This window comes from Suillus bovinus (genome assembly GCF_016758785.1).
Source record: "Suillus bovinus strain UH-Sbo-P2 chromosome Unknown EDB93scaffold_93, whole genome shotgun sequence".
In the NCBI taxonomy this organism is placed as follows: domain Eukaryota; kingdom Fungi; phylum Basidiomycota; class Agaricomycetes; order Boletales; family Suillaceae; genus Suillus; species Suillus bovinus.
The window spans coordinates 26,433-48,658 of record NW_024542149.1 but is presented as its reverse complement, the minus strand read 5'-3'; the positions used below and the strand labels follow the sequence as shown (position 1 = coordinate 48,658).

Here is a 22,226-nt window from a genome sequence, read left to right as displayed (position 1 = left end):
AGTACCAGCTGATGGCGTCCACTTGACTCTTTTCGCCACAGTCGTCGTCCTCGTGTGAAAAATTGGTGGGCACGCTTGGTGAGGCGAGAACGAGTTGCGTTTGACAGAGTCGAGGGAAATGAGAGATTGTCGAGGAAGGAGTGAATGATGCGAAGGTCTTCGTCGCGCTGCATAGAGACGTTATCAGAGGGGATCTGGGTGTCGTTAGGTGTGGGTGCTGAAATTGTGATAACCAGTGCGTTCTTCGTCGTATCCACGAGTCCCTCAGTCAAACTCCTTTGCTACCCATATCCCACTGTCCAAAATCTCGTCAATACTTTCATCTACGTCTTCTGGGGCTTCATCGTCAGAGTCCTCATCTCCTCGTGGTCGTCGAGACAGACCGTCTGGACCATTGTGTCGTTTGCCAGGGATGTGACGGAGTTTGAAATTGAAGAGGGAAATTCCCGCTATCCACCTGTTGACTGCGGCGTTGGGGTGAACGTCCGGGTTATTCAACATGCCTTTAATATATTTGGCGTCTACTTCGACGGTGAATGTCCTGAGTCCGATAAGCCATACTTTGGCCGCACGCAAAGCCCGAAAAAGACCATACAACTCGATTTTTGCCTGAGAATAGCGAGATTCCCGTTCGTTCCAAGTAATTGAACCGAAACGTGCGGGGCGCCGACGACCGTCATCATCAAGTTGTAATAATATCCAACCGCACGCGATGTAGGAGGAGTCAACAGCGAGGATGACTTCATTGCAAGAGTGATAGTTGAGAGGCTGAATGGCAGGGGAGGTGAGTACGGCGGTTTTGAGTTCATTCATGGCTTGCTGCGTCTCGCGAGTCCACGCAAAGGGAACATTAGCGCGGGTAAGGTTGGTTAGCGGGTGGGTGATGCGAGCATAATCTTTAATCCAGGTGCGAATGGTACCTGCGGTGCCTAGAAAGGCTCTAACTTCTGTGCGCGTGTTGCAAGGCGGCCAGTGCTGAATCTTGGCAACTTTTGCTGTGTCCGGTGTGCGTCCTTCGTAGGAGCAGAGTTGCCCTACAACAAGAACTTGAGGGACGCACAGGAATAGTTTATTTGCTGAAACAGTCGCGCCGGCGTGTTTGAGACGGTGGAGGACTCTGTTGGCGTCAAGGCAATGTTCCCAAATGAACCTGCGGATACCTGGGTTCTCTGGGAGGACTTCGTAGGATCCATTAAGTGTTTCGTATCGAGTTCGGGGACCGAGGACGTTTACGTCGTCTTGAAAGTTGGGGGCGATCTCTATCTCAGCTTGTAAAATAAATGCTACGTCATTTTGGAATACCGCGGGAGAGTCGGTCCAGCCTTGAGGGAGTACTGTAAGACGAAACGTTCCGAGAGGGGTCTGGAACGTGGTGATGTCGCGCGATTCTTCTGCAAGCGCGCGGTGGTCGAAGCCGACGAAGAGATCCATCATCGAGTATATAGCGCGCCCTGCACATTGTTCTGCGAACAATTCGACATAGGGCATGGTTGCAGCATCCTTGACTGTCACTGCGTTCAAGGGCTGAAGATCATGCACAATACGTACGGATCCATTTTTCTTTGCGACGCAGAACCACCTCGACTGATATGAGCTATTGGACGCTTCATAAACTCCCGACGCTATCTTCGACTGAATGAGTTTGATGACTTCTTCGCGAATGCCGGGGGGAATGGGTGGTTGTCGATGAACCCAGGGAGTGTGTTCAATAGTTGGGATAATGACAGGAGGAAAATAGTCGTCACGGAAACGTCCTTTTTCCGTTTCGTCCCAAGCGAGAGCTACCTCGTTGTTGGATAGGACTTGTGCGGCGAGGTTTCGTTCTTCCGGCCACAGGAACTCGTTTGAGAGTACACCGAGGTCGTCCATGCGTTCCTTCGTTAGGCGTTTGCCAGGAGAGAATGCTGGGGGTGTGGGAGTGAGGGTAGGAAGGGACAAGAGAGGGTCTTCTGGAAAGGTACGGATGATGCGCGCATGCGCTGGCATGGTGGTAGGGACAGGTCTGACTTTGTTAACGACTTTCTTATAGGCAAAGGAGCGGCGAAGGGGGTCTATATCGAAATGCGCTTGGAGAAGGAATTCGGAGAATGAGGAGTATGTGAAACGAGAGGTGGGGATAGGTATAGGTATATGTGTAGGAGTAGGGGCCTTTTGGGTATGATAGGTATCCGTCGAGCTTGTCGGCAGAATCGCCAGGACCTGTTTCGGATCTGGTAGTGAATTAACGCCTCCAAGTTTGGCATTGATCTTCATACCGAGATTCGCGCAATACTGGTCATTGGCTCTCTCGATCTTGTTCTCTCGGTCGCGCTGTGTTGGGAAACCAGCGATAACGTCACCAAACGATTTGATGGCATGGTAGATGTCCGTCGAGCTGGTTAGTGGGGTGTAAGATGTGAGTAGAGCCGATGATGATGAGTGGAATGGTATGGAAAGAAGCGCTGCCGCGGTTAAGGCAAGGGAAGGATGAGGCCAAGGACGAGGGGTGGTTTTGACGGTCCTAGTGATATTTGGGTCCATAGGGTCGTGTACTGAAACGTGAACATTGTTAGTGTCCTCGGCTTTTGAGAGGCGAACTAATCGTTGCCATGGTCGTCCCAAGAGTAGACGATAGGGAGCGTCTGGTACTACGTATGCGTGGGCCCATGTCTTAATTCCCTCGACGTCTATTTCCAACATCTCTAAGCATCCAGCCATCTCCTGAGACCCTCCATTTGCCGTTTGCATGTGCATGTGAACGTCTTGATTGATAGGCGCGTTCGTTTTCCTCCAGACATCTTCTCGAATAACGACAATCTCTGACCCTTCGTCCAGTAGCCCTAACTCCGAATGAGTTCCGTTCAGTGTGACACGAATTTCTCGCAGGGGCGTCGCATGTTCGATTTGGAGGGGGGGGGTGTTAGTTAGGCTTGATGCCAGGGCATTCTCGACGCGTGTGGTGGCAGGCGTTGGTACTCGCTGAGTGCGTGAGTATTCTACCGCCTCCTTCCTCAGATCCGGGCTGATTGATAATAGGTCGGCTATCGTCAGTTGTTGGATGGGCATGTTGAGGATGGTCTCGTAGAGGCGTTTAGCGGCGTTGGGTGAGGCAGCCTTTGATTCGTACTTAAATGCCGGCTCTTTCTTGGTCTCGAGAGCAACGGGTTTGACAGTTTCGACGGGTACGACGCGTGATGAGGATGAAGGGACGGTAGATGGTGCAGGAGCTGGATTCGAAGCAGAATGTGGTGATAAGAGGGGTGTGGTGGTTTGAGTCTCCTGGGTGACTGCTGCTTTGGACTTGGACCTAGTCACCGCAAGGGTTTCTGCTGCTTGCTCATCTGTTTCTTCCTCGACAGCCACTATTACTGCATGGTTCTCGACGACCGGTTGGCACTGGAGGAAGTACGATTCGGTGACGAAAGCAGAGCTAGGGATATCCGCAGTAGTGTTTTGGGGTATGGGATCTTGGCGAGGAGTATCAAGGGGGATTGAATTCGATCCTGTAGCAGGCGTTGGAGAACACGGTGAGGCGTATCTAGCGTCGATTACCTGCTTGAATGTCTCTTCTCCATATCGTCGTATGCGAGAGTGATCAGGGTACGCGAAGTACGGCCCGTCTCGAATAATCCTACCTGCCCGTAAGTAATCTCCAGCTATTGAACACGTACGCATAACGTGTGGCCCTCCGCAAAAGAAGCATGTTGGAGTTGACGAGTTACCCGAGGATGAATGAATGGGTGGTAGCGGGAGGTACGGTAAGACGGGCTGAACGGAAGCGTTGGGGAGGTTCTGTCGTGATTTGGGAGGGGCCCATGCATGCGCTGCTGCTGGTGCGAGGCAAACAAGGCGAGTGTAGCATCCGGAATAGGCGACATCTCCGATATCTAACCCATGCATCTTTCGAGCGAGATCTTCCACTTCGTCGATGGTAGATTTTGCTGGAGGGGTGGGGGGAACTGCGAAGGCTACTCGTTTAGTCTGCACCTCTTTCCTAGCATCTTTCCTCTCGTCTTCTTCATCTGAGTCCCACGGAACTGAAACCCTAGCTCTAACCGTACGTCCCTCTCGTATAGTACGTATCCGGGTAGCTATGGGCTCATTTAGATCGGCATCGAAGGCGTCGTCAGAAAACACAAATCGGCCAGCTTTGAGTACTTCTTCGAAGTCAGTGGCCTCCGTCCTTGAATAAGTCGGGTTTTTCAATTCAAGGCGTCTATCAATGGCGCGTCGGGTAGTGGCCGGTAACCCTTGCCAGAAGTATCTGTCGCGTTCCTGTGTAGATATTTTGCCATTGGCCACGAGCCAGTGCGCGATAGGGCGGAATTGCCGGTAATATTGAAGGAGTTCGGTCTCGGTCGATATATCGTTGTCGACATTGCCTATTACGACGTGTTCTAGGTCACGTATGGTATAGCGTTGACCCTTGTCGGCACCGGAGTACTGAGCTAGAATGCTAGCTTTAAGAACATCGAAGTCCTTACTTTCATAGCCCGTTAATGTCACCCAGAAACGTTTCGTCTGAATGTCCACATATCGAACGATTGTCTTGCATTTTTCTGCGGGAGTAAGTGTGCAAGCATCCGCTAAGTCCTCAAAAAGCTCGAAGAACTCGAGTAATTCCGAGGTCTCCCCGTTGAACGATGGGGCTTTAGTGGAGTTGGCCCCTGGCATAGCGTTAATGCCTCTGGATGTGTTGGACATGCTTAACGGTACCGAGGTAGTGGGAAAACGATGCGCAAAAGGGTGCGATAAGGTGGAAGGTGCTGCGGAGATGGAGATGTGTGATGGTTGCGATGGTACGAGTGCAGCAGGGGCTATGACCTGGGTGATAGGAAGGGTAATGGTGCTAGGAGCGGGATGTGCAAAAGGATTCGGTAAGGCGGGAGGTGCTGCAGGTAGTGGGGTTGCATGATGAATGAGCTGGTGCGGGTGTGGTAGGGACTATGTTTTGGACGCTAGGGAGCATGGTGGTTTTGGCAATAGGAGTGTTTGGCGGGGGTATGGGAGCGCGAAGGAAGTCAGGTTTGGGAATAGGAGGGAGGGATTTCGCTGGGGGTACGCCTTCAGTTCGGGGAAGGAGCAGTGGGGGTTTCTGCTTCGAATACGGCTGGTCTTAAGGTGAAAGTCGGCTGAGGGATGGCGGGGAATGGGGAATTTGTTTGGAGGAGTAGTCCCACGGTATCGTCGTCCGATAGTGAAGATTCAGTTAGTCCTTCTGAAGTATCTGCGTTCGTATGAACGGATCTGTGGCGAACTGGGGTCTGAGGAAGGGTGAGAATTGTCGGTTGTGCTAAGGATGGGGCGGAAGGAGAGTCAATGGTGTTTGCGCGGGATCTGTTCTTCTTGGGAGCCAGCGCAGTTGGCTGCTTCTTGCGGCGAATTTGCGCGTTAGGGTGATAATACTTTGAAATAATTATGATAAGCGTGGTCCAGAGACCGGGTATGGGACGAGTCAGACTAGAAGATCAGTGAAGATCAGCGAATCCGACTCGAAGTGCGAAGGGGTGTTAAGACAATTCCCCTCGCGGTGGGCTCCAATATGTAAGGCTGGTTCGAGCTCTGAGGGGAATGTGTGCTTTGGGTGTGAGACGAAAAGGATACGTTAGTGACGGTAGGATCTTTCTATAAGGACGAGAGGTTAGAGTATTATAGCGAACGACTGCCTGAATCAATGGGGGGACGACAAGTTATCATTCTGAGGCAAAGTACATGAGTGCTTTTTAAGGTATGAGGCGATAAGGGTCCTCGGTATGCGTAAACCGAAAAGGGAGAGACGGAGAGTGAGTGGCGGCGATCCTGACAGAGTCGAAATAAGGAATGCGAAAGAGAGTACGAGAATATTGAATGAATGTTGCTCGTAAGCAAGAAGGTTTGCGCAGGAGTGACGAGAGTTTCGTAGCTCGTTTGACCGCTCTGGGTACGGCGAGGTGGAAATATGAAGATATAACGAGAGAAAAAAGGGTCCACAAGTTGGTAATGGTAAGGGTATCGTATAACGATGGATGAAAGACCGAGCGGGATGTTGACGACAATGAGCTAATGAGAGTAAGAAAGAGGATTGTGTCCGCGTGACTCGGATGCGAAGCGTGATGTTTCTTTGCATCCTTCGAGTCACGTGGCTGACGGGACACAAGGTCCGTAAGTCTTTCTGTGAAGCAGTGGTCGGGGCGCAGAGGATATGGCATCCTTACACTCGTATATGTTGAAGTAAGATGTCACCACACTCCTGCGACATAAGAGATACAATAGTTAGCGATGAAGACAAGTCAATTATGAAAATACTACATTACCTGGCTACACTCATATTTCGTTCGTGAAACAATAAACTTACCACCTCACGTGCTCCGGCATTCGGATATGTCAGACGCAGTTCACCCATAGCCTCGTGGATGGTCTCGACGGTATGATGTTGTTGGCGTGCTCGTCGAAGTCCCATGCCCTCGCGAACCTTGAGAAATTTGGTAAGTCTAAGCATGGTGTCAGAATACATTAAAGGGACAGTGAAAGTAAAGCTTACCCTAGACCATAACGTTGTGTGTTGAAGTGTTTCTGCAGTTCTGCAACAATCTGCTTGTCCGTTTGACAGGCCTTCCAAAGGCGAAGTATGTGCGGTTGGATAATATCCAGAGGTGCTAATTTGATGTTCGGAGTTAGCAGCATTGATCTAGAACAACAGGACATACGTGTGGGCTTCCACTGATTTGGCATTATGGCACTGGAGGCACTGGAGACGCAAGTAGCACTGGAGGCACTGGAGATGCAAGTAGCACTGGAGGCACTGGAGATGCAAGATGTTAGCGATGAGGGCACGGCAGGGTATTTAAGCTGAGTATTGGTATGTACCTCCAACTCCGAGTCGGATAGAGTCGGATGCGTCACCCGAGGAATAGATAATACTATCTCCATTGAGTAATTGAGAACAATGTCGTACGACGCACCAACACTGTTTCCTGCCAAAGCTATACTGAATTAGAGAGCTCATCCAGTGGAGAACGATACCTTGCTGATGCACACCAATACCGTTTTACTGGATTTGGATCCCTTTTGCCTCGTGCTGGACAGGGGCTCAGGAAGAGATATGAGGTTTTTGGTAAGACCCATGGCAGTATCTCAAGTATTCTACCTGGGCCGAGGAAAAGAGCAATCGTGTTTCAATGTTGCTAATTGCCGCTCCTCCTGCGTGGAGAGTCTTGGAGAGTCTCTCGTTGACTGGGTGAGAGACTGTCCTATTTCACTGTGCCAAGCTCATGAAACCCGGTGGTCAATGTTCCCGGTCCTTTAGGATTGGCCTGTTAGCCATCGCAGTATCTCAAGTATTCTACCTGGTCCGAGGAAAACTGTTAGCAATTGACTGGGTGAGTAGTATTTAAGCCATGCAGCTCTGCGCTATTACTACTATTCATTCTCATGGCTAACCCTGACAATGTTGTCTGTCAGTTCACTGAAGACGCCTTCGCTGCCGAAGATCGGATCTGTGAGCGGCCCTCTTGTCGTGCCCAGATCAACAAAGGCCAACCTTGTCACTATGTGCATACAATTGAACCTGGCAAAGCAGGGCTGTCATGTATGTGCAGCCTGCTATGCACGTTATCAGACGAAGTCTGTGACGTCAATGAAGAGACCCACAGGTGAGTCAATAATGCGCATTTTATTATAATAATAATTCTAACTGCTGGCAGCACCGTGGTATCCAGTCATCTAGTGCGCCGTCTACTGCAGCTGGCGATCGCCGGCCTAATCCTCAGATGGTCAGACAGTCAGTGAATGCTGCCCAAAGGAAGTGTAAGTTGCATCAACCTTCGTAGGACAGGACTTGCACTGACATTACCACAATAGCGAGCATTAATCCTCCTCCTGTTGTTGCAGTTCCTGACTGGATTAATGCCGCTATGGGCCCACCACCTACTATCCCTCGTCACCGCTCAAACACTGGCCCTGATATAGTTATCCCTACATCTTGGCAGGGGTCAGCAGCTCCACTGGTACCATCAAGGCTCACTGGCGCTGTCGGTTATTCATCAAACCACGGATTATATGCAGGAGAACGTCTCAGATGGGCTAAAGCTGCCTATGCTACCCCTGGTGCTGCGCTGGCGGCCGAAACCATATCGCTTGAGATTTCAGCCTGTTCACGAAGCAGGGGGGCGCAAGAAATCAAGAGGCGTACCAATTGGAGTACGTTCTTTCCTTAGTATGCTCTCTTAAGTGCGTGCTAATGTATTTTCATCTAGAACATTTGTGAAGGCAAGAAAGACATAGATGCCCGCATTGATGCTCCAGGTCTTATCGACCTTGCTCTGAAGACTGTGCTCCCTAAGCTACGTGCTTTTGGTGGCGTATTTTCATGGCGTGACGAAGAATTCATTGTGCGAGACTCGGGATGGGTGGACCTATCGACACACCAGTCATTAATACCGTACTTCTATTCACAGTGCCTGCAGCCAGGCCGCAAAGGTCCCAAAGGTTCCATCAAGGGCCCTACATTCAAGACGAAGCAATTTACCCTCAGTGGTAGTCGTTCCAGAGCATCAATGGACAGAGTTTGAAAATTGGCAAGACGATACTGAGATGGTGCGCTTATGTATTGCACACTCGTTGTCTATGCTAACTTATACTTGATTCTATAGGCTATCGAGCGTTCACGTTCACGTCGGTCCTCTAACACCGAGCGTTTAAGTCATTCCTCTAATGCCAAGGGCAAGGACAAGGACACTTCAATATCATACACGACAGATGATGCGGTGTTTGACTCAGTGCAGAATTCGGCAGGCCGAGACACTTTATTTTACTCGGCACGGGACACGGCTGCCAGCACTAAAATCCCTTCATTCGACTCAGCACGGGACACGGCTGTCAACGCGCAGGACACAGCTGCCAGCAGCGCAGCCCCATCACTCAACGCACAGGACACGGCTGCCAGCAGTGCAGCCCCATCAAAGCCCCACTCACTGGTCCCTACTAGTACCGGCAAACGAACGCATGAACGTGCAACCAGTTCTGGCACAATCTCACCCCCTCACAAATTACGGGTACCTCCTGCATTGTCTCCTGATCGCAATGATCTCAGGGAGGCCCTTAAGATTGGCGGACGTGCCGACTTGGATGTCAAACAAAGTATGTTAGTTCGTTTGGTTTATTCAATGCACTCACTGTTTCGTGTTAGTCTCCAAGTTTCAGAATGAGAACATTCACTTTTACTTGATCCCCACGCGACCCCTCAATGAGCTCTTGATGTGTACTCGCTACCACTCATTCTCGGTGGATAATGCCGACTCGTCAGTTGGTCATGTCACGATTGACCCATCCATCGAAGGCCGTATTGGAATAGGCGGATTTAAAACAGCGCACCGAGGATGGCTAACACTGACGGTACCTCCTAGCTCAGGTCTGGGGTCACGCGCGAGTCACAAGGTTGTTGTGAAACGACCATTCCACAAAGTGTACCCCCAAGGCAATAGCATCGACTACAGAATTGGACGCTTTGCGGCAGTCGACGAGCTCGCCAAGCTGTTCAGAGAGGCCAACGTCCTATACTGGGCGAAGGCGCTTTTAGGTTTTGTGTATGATTTCATCAACCACGCCATTGCAGACGCATCTGATCCTCCGCCATTCGCTATTCCACAAGTGTGGTTTGTTGAAGCCGGTCTTGTGCTATCTTACTCTCAAGGCAACAGCAAGTCTACATTAAAGACAGGGACAACACGCACAGCTTTCCTCCTTGAGGAGGTTATTGAGGGCGAAGATTTCACCAAATTTATCCATAATATGGATCCTGACCCGCTGCTTGACCCAGACCAGGATGGGTATGACTTTGCGCTGTTTTTGGCATTCACACAACATATCCAGTACGCGAAGACGGGTGGGCTGGTGTATATATCCGACTATCAAGGTATGTGTTCCATGACCCAGTATTCTATATTCTCAACGCCATTGATCAAACAGGCAATACATCACTACTGACTGACCCTCAGATCATGACTCACTCATCTGTTAGTGAAGGCAAAGATATGTTTGGGGGGGGGGAATATTGAGAAGGCGGTGAATGAATTCGAGAGACGCCATGTTTGCAACGAGTTCTGCAAATGGCCAGGATTTGGACTTAAGACACTTGGGGGAGGACTCGCAGCAGTTAAGGCACTTGGGGAAGGACTCGGAGTAGCTTAGATCGATCACACTATGTGTTTTGTTTTGGCTTATATTTTTTGGCTACACTTAGTGTTACAATGTATAAGGACTTTTTCTCGAGTGCAGATGTGCGTAACCCTAGGTTCATTGTCCACAAACACAAATGTCGAGCGCAGATGTGCGTAACCCTAGGTTCATTGTTTACAAATACAAAAGTGGGGTGCTCGAGGTCCGATTACCATAAGCAGTAATTGTAATGAGGTAAGTGAGCACGAGTGTCCGGGCTTCCATACGGCACTCATTCCTGCGCCGGATTTGGCAACACTTCCAAGCTTCGGGTCTTTAAAAAAGACATCAGCAGCGCTCCGCTACACTCGGCTTTCACTATTACCTTGTACCTGGTTGGCTAGCGCCGTACGATCCGGATATTCTAGAATCCTTTTAATCCAGGGCGTTAAGCGTTAGGCCATTAACCGTTAGGCTCAAGGCAGTGACAAGCAACTTGAAGCTCACGCTTACTGTTTATGAAGCTAAGCCATAATTACACCGCTTACCCGGTGGCGCGGGTGGTTCTACTACGTCAACATCGTCAGCATACTGCCTTGCGCCGTCCAGGGCCCTGGCAGGCTGGCAGTAGCTCGTTAGGTCATCTTCCCCACCATCCATGCCGTGTTTTGGTATCTTCTCGCAATCCATCACTGATGTGGTTGCGTTTACGGTAAATGTTTTCTTGCTCTCTCATGTTTGTCAAGTTGCCGATCTTTTTCTGGGTTGGCACTGTTTCACTGCTGAATTGCTACACTGTCTCGTGTTTACCTGGCTTCTTGACGCTCCGTTCATCTGGCGTCTTGCTTCCTTTGTTCTGGTCACCCGTATTTCATGTGTATCGCAATTTGGCAATCTACCTTTCTTTTTGAAGTGTCTCCACCCGTCCAGCCCTCCGTCCAGTGCGTTGTTGAGACCCAAATTTTCCTATGATACTGCCCATCATTGTTTGGGTAGGAATACCCTGCTTCATATCACCACCACATCCAGTCCTCTGTTGATTCGAATCCCACGCAGCAAGCCAGCCTTCATTTGCCTCTAATTTGCTCATGCGGCATGGGTCTTTGGCACTTTGCAGACTTTTTATATGGAAGCTTGAGTTCATCGCTGCCTGTTGATTTGTACTAAACACTGAGGTCCTGAACTCGATGAGTGCACTCTAAACAAAAGATGTTATTGACCTTGTATTGACCTCTTTGTTGTTATTTGTTTACACGAGTAAAGAAGTCATCCAGAATAGGAAATTATGTTGAGGAGAAGTGACGTCATGGATTGATCATGAACAGAATTAAATGACGTCGCGTTGCGGTCATTCAAGCTAGATAAAACCAGTCGAGAACACAAGCCAGAACTCCAATAAATCCTCTTTACCTTACCATGTCTCTCCCGCCAACAACCCAAGATATTTCAGAACACCCCAAGGCAGGCTCTGTTGCCGCACCAACGGACAAGGCTGCTAAGGAGGCTGATGTCTCCAGAAAGGTGGCTTTTTATTGAAATAGTCGTAATAATCTTTGCTCAATGCTTTCGTCGACCAGATCAACCTTTACGGCGTGATTGAAGCATTTCGCCAAGGGCGTATGCCAGATAATCATCAAATAGACGAAACATTGCGGTATTTGCTGAAGACATCACCAGTGGACGAGAGCAAGTTGTCCTCAGACGGGCGAAAACTTGTTCAAGATTTTCGTGAAATTATTGAAACTGCGCGTATCATAGTTGCCGAGAAAAATGCCGATGAACTTTTCCAGAATTTTATCTGGAATACTCGCGATATTTCTCTTGACAGTGCAAAGATGGACCCCAACGCAGTCGCATCCGCCGATCGCCCAAAAATTGACGAAGATCGCCAGACTGGTGCGTGTGCGCTCACGATTTATTGAAGCGGTACTTAATGCAATGTTTTGCTAGCTGTTCGCCATCTACGCACTATTCTTTCCCTTGTCCTCACCAATTCCGAAGTCCGCAAGTTGCTTTCTGACTTTTCGGTCATTGGACGAGACATACTTGCCAAAGCAGCGTCGAAAGTCGCCGAGAGCCTACGTCCCGGCGAAGAAGAGCTTTCCCATATCGACGAGGCTGCTCCCCAAGATGAGTTCGTTACCAGGGGCGGACGCAAAGCTGGCCCCGATGAAACACCAGTTCTGGAGGCGAAAGTTCCCGGAACTGACACAGTCGTTACACATCACCCCCGCGCTGATGATGTCACGGTAACAACAGGAGATGGTTCGCAGAAATCTGGGAAGCAGATCGTTGACGAGGGCCGTGCTACTGTTGATGTTGTCAAGGATGAGGCCAAAGGCAAAGCGTCTGAGGCTCAGGATATCGCTCAAGAAAAAGTAGACCAAACTCGTCAGCAAGGGTGGGTAGCTCTTTTTGATCCAGGTCGTGTGCTCATCCGCTGCTCAAGGAACGTGGAACCCGCTGTACTTGACACTTCATCTTCAGATAACGAGAGCAAAAAACGGGGGTTTAAGGAACGCATTCGCGGTTATGCAGTATGCTGATACTTTCTTCATCTGCGTCGCTATTCTGATGAATTTGTCGTAGGGTGGTATGTCTGAACGTGTCCCCCAGAAGCACCGAGAAAAAGCCTCTGAACAGTTCGAGCGAGGACGCAAGTTCCTGTCAGAGGAGTACTTCCCTGTGGAGCGCCGTGATCAGTTCATCTATCGTGGCAAGAAGGTCATAATTGAATGCCAAAAGCACGATGATTACCAGGACGCCATCAGATGGCTCCTCGACGAAGTTGAGCGATATGCCTCCTACGGGAAAACTGCTGCTGGTCACGGCAAAGAACGCAGCAGTGCCATCACGCAGGTGTGTACCGGTGTAAATGTTTCGACTCCACCTAACCCTCACGAAGGATAGAGCACTTAATGCTGCCATGTCTGAGCTTCGTACCCTGCTGGAGCGCTTCGCAAACGGTCGCAGTATGAGTAGTATTTTTGACGCTTCTGATGCTCTCATCGATGATGCTCGTCGCGATGACGAGTTTAGGAACTGGTTTCATCGTTTGAACACGTACATCCGCAAGGTAAGTGCCATTTATGGACACAGGATGACATACTCACGGCAGTGTAGGTCCTACTTGAGGCGGGCTTCGTGCTGGAAGATGATTGCAACCATGAGGGCAACGGGATTCTCGAGTCAGGTCGTCATTTCTGGGACCACAAGTACAAAGAGCACTTCGACAACCTCTTTGATGCTATTGGAAAGTGGTTCTCGGCAATGGGAGAAGACCCCTTGAATAAACGTTTCGGCGAAGACTGGGCTCGATTAACGCGTGACTTGCTGTTTGATAGCGAAGGTAGTTTAAAGTTTAAGGCCGACCTCTGGAGCGATATCAGAAACCTCATTTTACCTATGATGATGAACGAGGTACGTCACCTTTCAGCTGCTGGGGCAAGAAGTTAACAAGATTGGCACTCGAGGTTGGATATTTGCCTATTCCGCGTGTCGAATACACGGACGATGCGCTTGATCTTGTTGTTGAAAACCTCACGTTTCAAGGACGCAACATGTTCCCCAACATTATTTCCATGGAGGCATATAACTTTTTCAAGTTCAGCCCGCATGACGCTATTCAAGATGAACGGCATCACGAGTTCACAATCACACTTGCACAGATCCAGGCGGATATGCGAGACGTTGCTATTTATTACCGCAGGAAGACCGGATTCGCCAAAATAAGGGACTCTGGCTTAGCGGACATTGTCCTCGGTGGACGAGGCATGACAGTGACTATCCATCTTGTTTCTGCCGACAGAGATCGCAGCTCCGTCTTCAAAGTCAAGGATGTGCACGTCAAGGTGGATTCGCTGAAGTTTAGCATCCGCGATGCGAAGCACAGTTTCTTCTATACGACCCTTAAACCTATTGTGACAGCTGAAGTCAAGAAGCATATTAAGAAGGCGGTTGCACAGGCAATCAGGACTGGTCTGGAATATCTTGACGGACAGATTGTCACCGTGAGGGATCGCATGGAGGAGACAAAGACACAGGAGGAATCGAGTCGCCGTCAGGTGTTACAAGATGTGGGCATTGACAGATTTTCCAAGCTATCCCGCTAACTATAGTGTCAGCTGTTCAAGCACAAGAAGGAAGAATCTGGATCGATCAAGACGTCGGAGAGCAAGTCTCATTTCAAAGTTGTCCATAACAAACGTGCTTCGATGATTCAAGAAGGACATCCATCCGGGTGGGTCAATCGAACGACTGAACGCGAAGAGAAGGCGAAGGAGGGAAAGGAATGGAGGAGCAACGCGTAAGTTTGCTTTTCGACTGATCACGTGGCATACGCTGATTCGCATGCACAGCTTCTCGATTGTGCCTGACCCTATCACCCCTTCAATTTGAACGGAGGTTTGGATAGTATCTCTTTTCTTCACGGAGTTCAAACACGGATCACTCTGTGAGAACTGGTTTGTGTAATTGTATAGCCTATACCTGTATCATCTATGTAATGGGGCAGCTAATGCATTCCTTGTGTCATCTCTACTTAGTATCGCCAACTTTTTTCATGGCTCAAGAGCTCTATGTCGAGTCTGAACGTTTCTACTTTATCACGATACAATTGTGACTTACATAAAATGTTCCCTGTGTCGTCGTGTGGTGATCAGTTAGGACAGTTAATCACAGAACATACAGGCTAGTAGCTCTGATTTGAGTCCATGCCGACTCGTCATTTTCTCGCTGTCGACTTGACGCTTCTGTATACTCTAATTACACATTTGTCAATGTACATATCATGTACACACGTACTAGTATCGCCATGAAACACTCTGGGTTGAGATGGATCCTAAGACTAAAAAGCGTACAGTCAAGCAATAGATAGCATCCTCCACCGGCAAGGTTAGAAGATGGGAGACAGTAGAGAATGCGCGGTGCGAAATGCAGTCATGCTGCGACAGGGAGACAGCACACTGAACAGATACCAAGACAAAGCCATCAACAAATACGCCCGCCTCGTGAAGCATGGGTACGACCAACCCGTGACCCGTCGGACACGAAAGGTTGAGAGGATGTATATATCATCATCGTGTCGTAGAGCGAGGACAGCGACATATACCGTTCCAATCACGATGCATGGAGGGAGGAATCTTGCGAGAGTGTGCTGATAACTGGGGCTTTCAGACTCAGCAGGGGACATTGTATTGATCGGGTACGCCATCGAATGCGACGCAGGCAAAAAACAGGGTGGTGATGTTGAAGAAACATCATGAGTCAAGTGCGAAATGATTTAGGATTTTAAAAGTGACAGGATAAGCAGTTTATCGTGAGGAACAAGGATAGGTGTGCCCGACGAGTGTCAACCACTCGGGGAGCGCGGCATGGAAACTTGATAATAAAGGGCCTGCAGAAAGGTGACCCAGATTGCAATCAGACGATATTAATGGGACAGAAAAGATACTGACATGTAGAGGACGCCAAGTGATATTGCGACACTACTTGCAAGAGAGAGGACTCATCAAGCTTTCAAGTGAGAAGCTACAGCGAAAAATGCCAAATTGGGAAAGAAGTTCGCAGGTATTGTTTGCAGACAATTTTCGTTTGAACCCACTGTCCCGAAGTCGGAGAATTCTGAAGTTCGAAGGTAACATTCCTAACATAAACATCTCTCTCTAACAGTAAACCCATGTACGATGTTATGTAGACGACTACGATATATAGAAGCAGAAAGAATAATCAGGAGTGAGTAGAGCCGTGCAACGACAATCACCTGCATATGATAAAAGTACTGAGAATATTCTTACCCAACAAATCTAAGACTACAACTCTTCCTCATCCTCAACGTCATCTTCGAGCTCCGACCTTCCAGTAAGATCAACAGCATCAATCGCATTCTGCTTGTCCCCCAAGTACCAGTTCGGCATGACGAGGGCGAGCAAAATAGGCACCACGCTCAATACGGTGGCTGCGATTACCATGATCCTCATCGTGTCGTCGTAAGCTGAAATATGATCAGTGAGCACTTGCATTGATCGCGACTAGTTCGAACGCACCGCTGATGACGCCCTCACGTACGGGATGGCCAAGCGGATAAGACGCTGCTAACTTTATACTCCCATATAGCTCTGCGCGCTCCTCGTTGGTCAACCATGGCAGATACTTCTCTAGGTTGAATGGCATTGTGTTCGACCAAATCGCACCGGCTGTGTTCCCGTCTAATCAACGACACCAGATACGCATGAGAGTGAACATACCGCATGCGTTCCCAACTGCGCCCCCGATCTCAGTCACTAGGAGGACGACCGCCGTGATGATCGCCACGTCTGCGTGAGACACGGATGCTTGTGCTCCTACTTGTGAAGAGACAGCGGCAAAACCTCCGCCGAAACCTTGAAGGATTTGGGTCCATACGAGCTCAGCATCTGAGGCATTGCCACCACGCGAATGGATCATCAATGCAACACCCCTGACAAGAATACGTAGGTCAGGAATTTTGGTTGGAATGATTGAGACTTACGCTAGACGGATCACGAGTCCGATGACGAGTACATACTACCGCGTGAGGTTGAGCTCGACTGGGTTATTGAATGGATGAATGATAGCGACATACCTTGTAGCGATGGAGGAAACGCATACTGATACCCGCAAGAATGCCAAAGAATGTCAGTGCAACAGATTGGATTTGAATGAAGTACGTCGCGTTTACGAGGGACCTTCAGAGGCTAGGTTAACACGTACTCTCACAGGCAGAAGGTGAAAGGTACCAAGGTTTCACTACTAGGACAAATGAATACAGATACGTATACGTGAGGTAGTATGACATCTTTAACATCGAATAATTAGTTTCACCAATAAACGATGACGCCACTGGATACTTACGAAGTCAAAAAAGCCGATGAACGCCGCACATACAACACTTCTATTCCTGACAAACCGCGGAGCGATCACGGGCCTACTAGCGTAACGTAGATCCCAGACTGCGAACACGGCAAGAAGCACAACTCCCATGACAAGCATTGCAATGATCGAGCCTACGTTTCGTGCGCACTAGTAAATCCCTGGCTGAGAAGATAAGATATTGACCACGCACCATTCTTCCAGTATCCTGCCCCAGTCCGACTAATTGTCAATGGAAGTAAGGTCAGTGAAACTGCGAGCCCGAGAAGGACGAGTCCGACTAGGTCAAGCTGTTCAGCGGACCGAAGGAAGTGAGCCATCATGGATCCAGAACTATCTGGGAGGCTTGGCTGTCTTGAGTTGCTACGACTGCGTGATTTTGAGGAGTCGAGAATATCAAGCTTTTTGGCCCTACGTTCTGCCCACAGAAGAGTGATAATAAGGGGCGCAAGGGAGACAGGGACAAGGATGGCAAACATGCCATCTATGCATCACACCATGCAATTGAGAAGGTGACAAGGTGGAATAATGCCCCAGACTTACAGCCCCATCTCCAACCAATACTCTTGAGGACTGCAGAGGATATGATTGAGCCGATAAATGCATTGATTAGGAATGGTGCTGAGACGAGGGAGACGACAAGTCCACGCCATGCGAGGGTGGTGATGTCAGCGATGATAATCTGTGTGAGTAGTTGCAATCCGCTGGGGCAAGAATATTAATCTCCAGAATAGTGGCGTCATCGGCCCATGCTCACGTGTATCCACTAGAAAGATAAGTAAAAATATGATAAGAAGACAAGAATTGACACATACACGGCGTACAGTACAATGCCCCCAGCTATGGCACTAACATTAGGGGCAGAAGCTATTACGGTATAGCCTAGCAGTGGTAGACCACGATATCAACGACAATTGCAGTGAGTTCCATACAAACAACATACCGAGAACGTAAAAGATCACTAGAAGCACGACGTCAAACGAGCGCTTGATAAATACAGTGCGCACTTACACACACTAACATAAGCGGTGCCTCGCGAAGAGACGTCTGCGACTTTAGCGATTACAGGTTTACCAACAGCAACTGTGAATGTTCGATCGATAATTGGTCGGGGATGATAAGGAGAAATTACCAATGAGCGACTGGGCGACGGTGATCGAACTGATAAGGCTGTGCTCGCCGAAATATGAAGTAGCGAATGTAAGGTATGCATAAGTTGTCGATGCGTCAAGGGAGTATATATATGACGCAAGTCCAAGACTGTAAGTAGCAAGCAATTTATTAGATGCTCGTGCTGTACGAGGTGAAACTTGAAAGTGGTTTCCACGGGGGGACAACACGTACCCGACGAAGAGACACCAACGGGAGTAACGGCCATATACACGCTGTGCAGCCTCGACTTTCCTGACGCCAGCATGTGCGTCCTGCTCTGGAGCGAGGACTGAACGGACTAGGGGTTCATATACTGATGCTTCGTCGGCGTCAGACGAACAATCATTACGGTCGTCGTGTAGTGCTTGAAGTATGGTTGTGAGCGGAAATACATCTTTTTTTATGATAAATACCTTGGGTGCTGGTCTGAGGGAGAGGCATATAGCCTGCAGACATGGTTTGTTGTTCGGATTTGGAAGGGCAGCTAGCTGGGCAGCCTGATTGCTTGAAACGCAGCACTTCTCTGATAAGCGCCCCGATTCTCACACTGGTTGCAAACAAGGTTCCGCTCCGGCCCACAGCCAAAGATCAAAGATATGTATGACCCAGGGTTTATGTAAACATCACGTCCTCGTCGACCTCCTTGTTCCTCGTACGGATACAATTATGTGAGATCGTGACTGTCACAAAGGCCCATCTTGCTCGGAATCAATTCGATGAATTCTCGTCAACGATCAACATCTGAATGTCCATCTCTCAGACTGCTGCATTCACCTCTCAACACATTTACGGCGCTTATCCTCCGCGTTCGTGCTACTCGGAATTTGGAATATATTAATGAAAGTAAGTAACGATCTGATTTGAATATTGGTCTTCAAAGCTTCAAAAGCGGTGTGAAGCCTTGACCCCACCTTTAAGTTGTCAAGTCAGTACTACCGTGTCAAGTCCCAACCGTGCCGTGTTAAACCTATTCAGGCTCGTTCAAGGACCACTTATATCACAACAGGTTCACCTCAACATCTTCGCGGCCCCCGTGTTAACGCCACCCTCCACACTTACTACTTGCGCCATGTCAAAACCCACCCCGCGTGCCTGCACGTCAGTCTTATATGGGTATATTTTCAATCTCTCATAATAATTTCTTTTCTGATGGTGTCTTCTTAGGCCTCCTTCAATTCGTCACACGCTGCAGCCTAAAGTTGATCTAGAGACGCACCGGTATCGCGCCTTTCGAAATCAATGCGCACTAGATATGGAGTTACACTCATGTTAACCATCCTCTAGGATTTGACCGAGGCTTTTCTATCCAAAAATGGGCGATGATCAATTGCATAGCCTCTTATCCAACGATGACTCGGATGGGCCACGTCTTCAGACGAGTTGTTTTGCTACCGGATCTTCGGAAGGATTTGCACCGATTAAGTGTTGACGTGGATTCAAGAGAGGGAAGAAAAGAAAAACAGACATTGGCTGATGTAGCTACTTGTATGTATCCCTAGGATCAACAAAATATCAAAGAAATAGTCATGAACCCGATCTGCGTATACGTCATACGAGGCTGGCGTGGTCATATAGCTATGTCGTACAATTCCACACTCTGAAGAATCTACCTCGACAGACCATTTAAGAAACCGCCAAGACACCTCAGATCCACTCCGAATCGGAACATTGTGTGCATTTCCCAGAATTAAGGTCTCGCTGAAGACAAGTACATCAGCGGGACTGTCGCGACGACATGACAGTAAAACATACGCAGACGATGATTTAAAGTGAGTTCAAGAATAGTCTCCATGAAGTCCGCCTTTGCTTGAGAGCGCAAAGCTTTTGCCTTCCTCTGAAAGCGTTCAAACGGTAACTTTGCCGTCCAAGCAGGCAAGTTTCCTTGATGTGCGTGGGAAGCAGTCCTCACGCGTTCTTCATATGCTCTGACGGCAGCGCTCACACCTTCCTTGACAGCGGCTGCATGCGAAGATGCAATATACTGTTCCAGAGCAACATCAAAAGAGCGAACGGACTCTTGCTGGTCCTGAAGGTAGCGCTGCTTGTCGTAAATGTAGAAAGAGTGTTCGAAGATAACGACAACGGCTAAATGATCAATAATAAGAAGGTTCATCGCAACGTAACTCAAAATTCACCAGAACCGAGCTGAACAATGTTCTCCAAGGCTGATGAGCCAGAGGCCTGACACATTCCTAACATCAGAAATGTGTGTACAATCCGCGACCAATTGGACATACCACAGAGAGTAACCTAGACCGCATGTTTGCAGCGTGTTCCACATCAAGCTGGTTAAATCATGATAGAAACTTGAAAATTGTCCACCTCTGCTGAGAATCGATACACTCACATGCTGCCAATGTGTAACATCTTCAGTTAGCATGGCCCGAAATCAAAGAAGGATGAAGAAACTAACGTCCTATCAATTGATGGATCAGCGATGTCGTTCATCAGCAACGCTCCAGCTCCGAGGCAGATGAACACACTCACAAACTGTTAACGGAGATCGACATTTTTATTGGTCAGCGATTTTCCAATTCGACTGCGGATCGATGCACTTACATACTGTGACTGGATGGGCAGTGTCTACAGTCAGTATGACTCCGGCTTCGTAGTGTATCAACCAAACTCACGATCTGTTGATGGAGCAGCGATGTAATTGATCAGTATGGCGCAAGGACGATGGCAAATTGATATGCTCACACCCTGACAACAGAGCAACAATTACATCAGTGAAGAAGGCACGATGTCGATGGAACATGATCACACCCACAAGCTGTCAACGAATCGGTGATTTCTTCGGTCAGTGGCTCAAGGTCAGTAGAGGATCAATAGACTGACCTCCTGTTGATCGATAATCAATTGCTTTGGTCAGGAATGCTAGAGCTTGAAGGAGGATTGATAGACTCACACGCTGCGAAGAGTAGGCAACGACCCAGATCAGCATGGCTCGAGCTCGAAGATCGATAGACTCACACGCTGCGAAGAGTAGGCAACGACCCAGATCAGCATGGCTCGAGCTCGAAGGAGGATCGATAGACTCACACGCTGCGAAGAGCGGGCGACGACTCGGATCAGCGTGGCTCGAGCTCGAAGGAGGATCGACAGACTCACAGCCTGCGAAGAGCGGGCGACGACTCGGATCAGCATGGCTCGAGCTCGAAGGAGGATCGACAGACTCACAATCTGCGAAGAGCGGGCGACGACTCGGATCAGCGTGGCTCGAGCTCGAAGGAGGATCGACAGACTCACATACTGCGAAGAGCGGGCGACGACTCGGATCAGCGTGGCTCGAGCTCGAAGGAGGATCGACAGACTCACATACTGCGAAGAGCGGGCGACGACTCGGATCAGCATGGCTCGAGCTCGAAGGAGGATCGACAGACTCACATACTGCGAATAGCGGGCGACGACTCGGATCAGCGTGGCTCGAACTCGAAGGAGGATCGACAGACTCACAGCCTGCGAAGAGCGGGCGACGACTCGGATCAGCGTGGCTCGAGCTCGAAGGAGGATCGACAGACTCACAGCCTGCGAAGAGCGGGCGACGACTCGGATCAGCGTGGCTCGAGCTCGAAGGAGGATCGACAGACTCACAACCTGCGAAGAGCGGGCGACGACTCGGATCAGCATGGCTCGAGCTCGAAGGAGGATCGACAGACTCACAATCTGCGAAGAGCGGGCGACGACTCGGATCAGCGTGGCTCGAGCTCGAAGGAGGATCGACAGACTCACATCCTGCGAAGAGCGGGCGACGACTCGGATCAGCGTGGCTCGAGCTCGAAGGAGGATCGACAGACTCACATACTGCGAAGAGCGGGCGACGACTCGGATCAGCATGGCTCGAGCTCGAAGGAGGATCGACAGACTCACATCCTGCGAAGAGCGGGCGACGACTCGGATCAGCATGACTCGAGCTTGAAGGAGGATTAACATACGTACTGCCTGCAAATAATTGCTCAACATGAATAAGGTCAACCTCGAAACTTTCCAGTAGACTTACCAAAATATGTGGAAACCAGTCACCCAATATCTGTATCATATTCTCATGATCCCCAGATGTTGTTGTCTCAGCA

General features: G+C 49.3%; 5 protein-coding genes across 5 annotated transcripts; 3 read left to right on the top strand and 2 right to left on the bottom strand.

Moving 5' to 3' along the window:
• Positions 1-9,300: 9,300 nt before the first annotated feature.
• On the top strand, positions 9,301-9,771 carry EDB93DRAFT_1052697 (uncharacterized protein; the record flags this gene model as incomplete). The annotated part of the gene is made up of 1 exon (XM_041444709.1): positions 9,301-9,771. A coding segment is annotated over one exon (471 nt), but the record flags the coding sequence as incomplete, so codon positions are not given.
• Positions 9,772-11,529: 1,758 nt separating this feature from the next.
• Positions 11,530-14,423, top strand: EDB93DRAFT_1094278 (uncharacterized protein; the record flags this gene model as incomplete). Its single annotated transcript, XM_041446584.1, has 9 exons — positions 11,530-11,634; positions 11,691-12,009; positions 12,064-12,514; positions 12,563-12,650; positions 12,703-12,972; positions 13,019-13,189; positions 13,237-13,533; positions 13,587-14,189; positions 14,238-14,423. 9 exons carry the CDS (start codon positions 11,530-11,532, stop codon positions 14,421-14,423), a joined length of 2,490 nt encoding a protein of 829 aa, XP_041302512.1.
• Positions 14,424-15,648: 1,225 nt separating this feature from the next.
• Positions 15,649-18,786, bottom strand: EDB93DRAFT_933650 (major facilitator superfamily domain-containing protein). Its single transcript, XM_041458001.1, has 16 exons — positions 18,567-18,786; positions 18,346-18,517; positions 18,134-18,261; positions 18,013-18,084; positions 17,945-17,962; positions 17,817-17,883; positions 17,759-17,767; positions 17,545-17,705; positions 17,195-17,485; positions 16,984-17,135; positions 16,869-16,927; positions 16,715-16,817; positions 16,622-16,656; positions 16,359-16,570; positions 16,158-16,307; positions 15,649-16,105 (listed from the first exon to the last, which is right to left on the bottom strand). The coding sequence occupies exons 1-16, from the start codon at positions 18,607-18,609 to the stop codon at positions 15,924-15,926; spliced, it is 1,854 nt and encodes a 617-aa protein (XP_041302511.1). The 5' UTR covers positions 18,610-18,786; the 3' UTR covers positions 15,649-15,923.
• A 1,032-nt stretch (positions 18,787-19,818) lies between these two features.
• On the bottom strand, positions 19,819-20,533 carry EDB93DRAFT_1311390 (uncharacterized protein; the record flags this gene model as incomplete). Its single annotated transcript, XM_041454835.1, has 5 exons — positions 19,819-19,851; positions 19,906-20,238; positions 20,289-20,334; positions 20,391-20,438; positions 20,501-20,533. 5 exons carry the CDS (start codon positions 20,531-20,533, stop codon positions 19,841-19,843), a joined length of 471 nt encoding a protein of 156 aa, XP_041302510.1. The 3' UTR covers positions 19,819-19,840.
• A 562-nt stretch (positions 20,534-21,095) lies between these two features.
• Positions 21,096-22,080, top strand: EDB93DRAFT_1331821 (uncharacterized protein; the record flags this gene model as incomplete). The annotated part of the gene is made up of 1 exon (XM_041455225.1): positions 21,096-22,080. The coding sequence occupies one exon, from the start codon at positions 21,096-21,098 to the stop codon at positions 22,059-22,061; it is 966 nt and encodes a 321-aa protein (XP_041302509.1). The 3' UTR covers positions 22,062-22,080.
• Positions 22,081-22,226: the final 146 nt, after the last annotated feature.

Coding starts and splice junctions, on each gene's coding strand:
- EDB93DRAFT_933650 (XM_041458001.1), bottom strand. CDS start 18,609: ATGTCTGCAGGCTATATGCCTCTCCCTCAGACCAGCACCCAAG. Junction 18,518..18,566: donor CCCTCAGACCAGCACCCAAG/GTATTTATCATA, acceptor CCATACTTCAAG/CACTACACGACGACCGTAAT. Junction 18,085..18,133: donor CGTCGCCCAGTCGCTCATTG/GTAATTTCTCCT, acceptor GAACATTCACAG/TTGCTGTTGGTAAACCTGTA.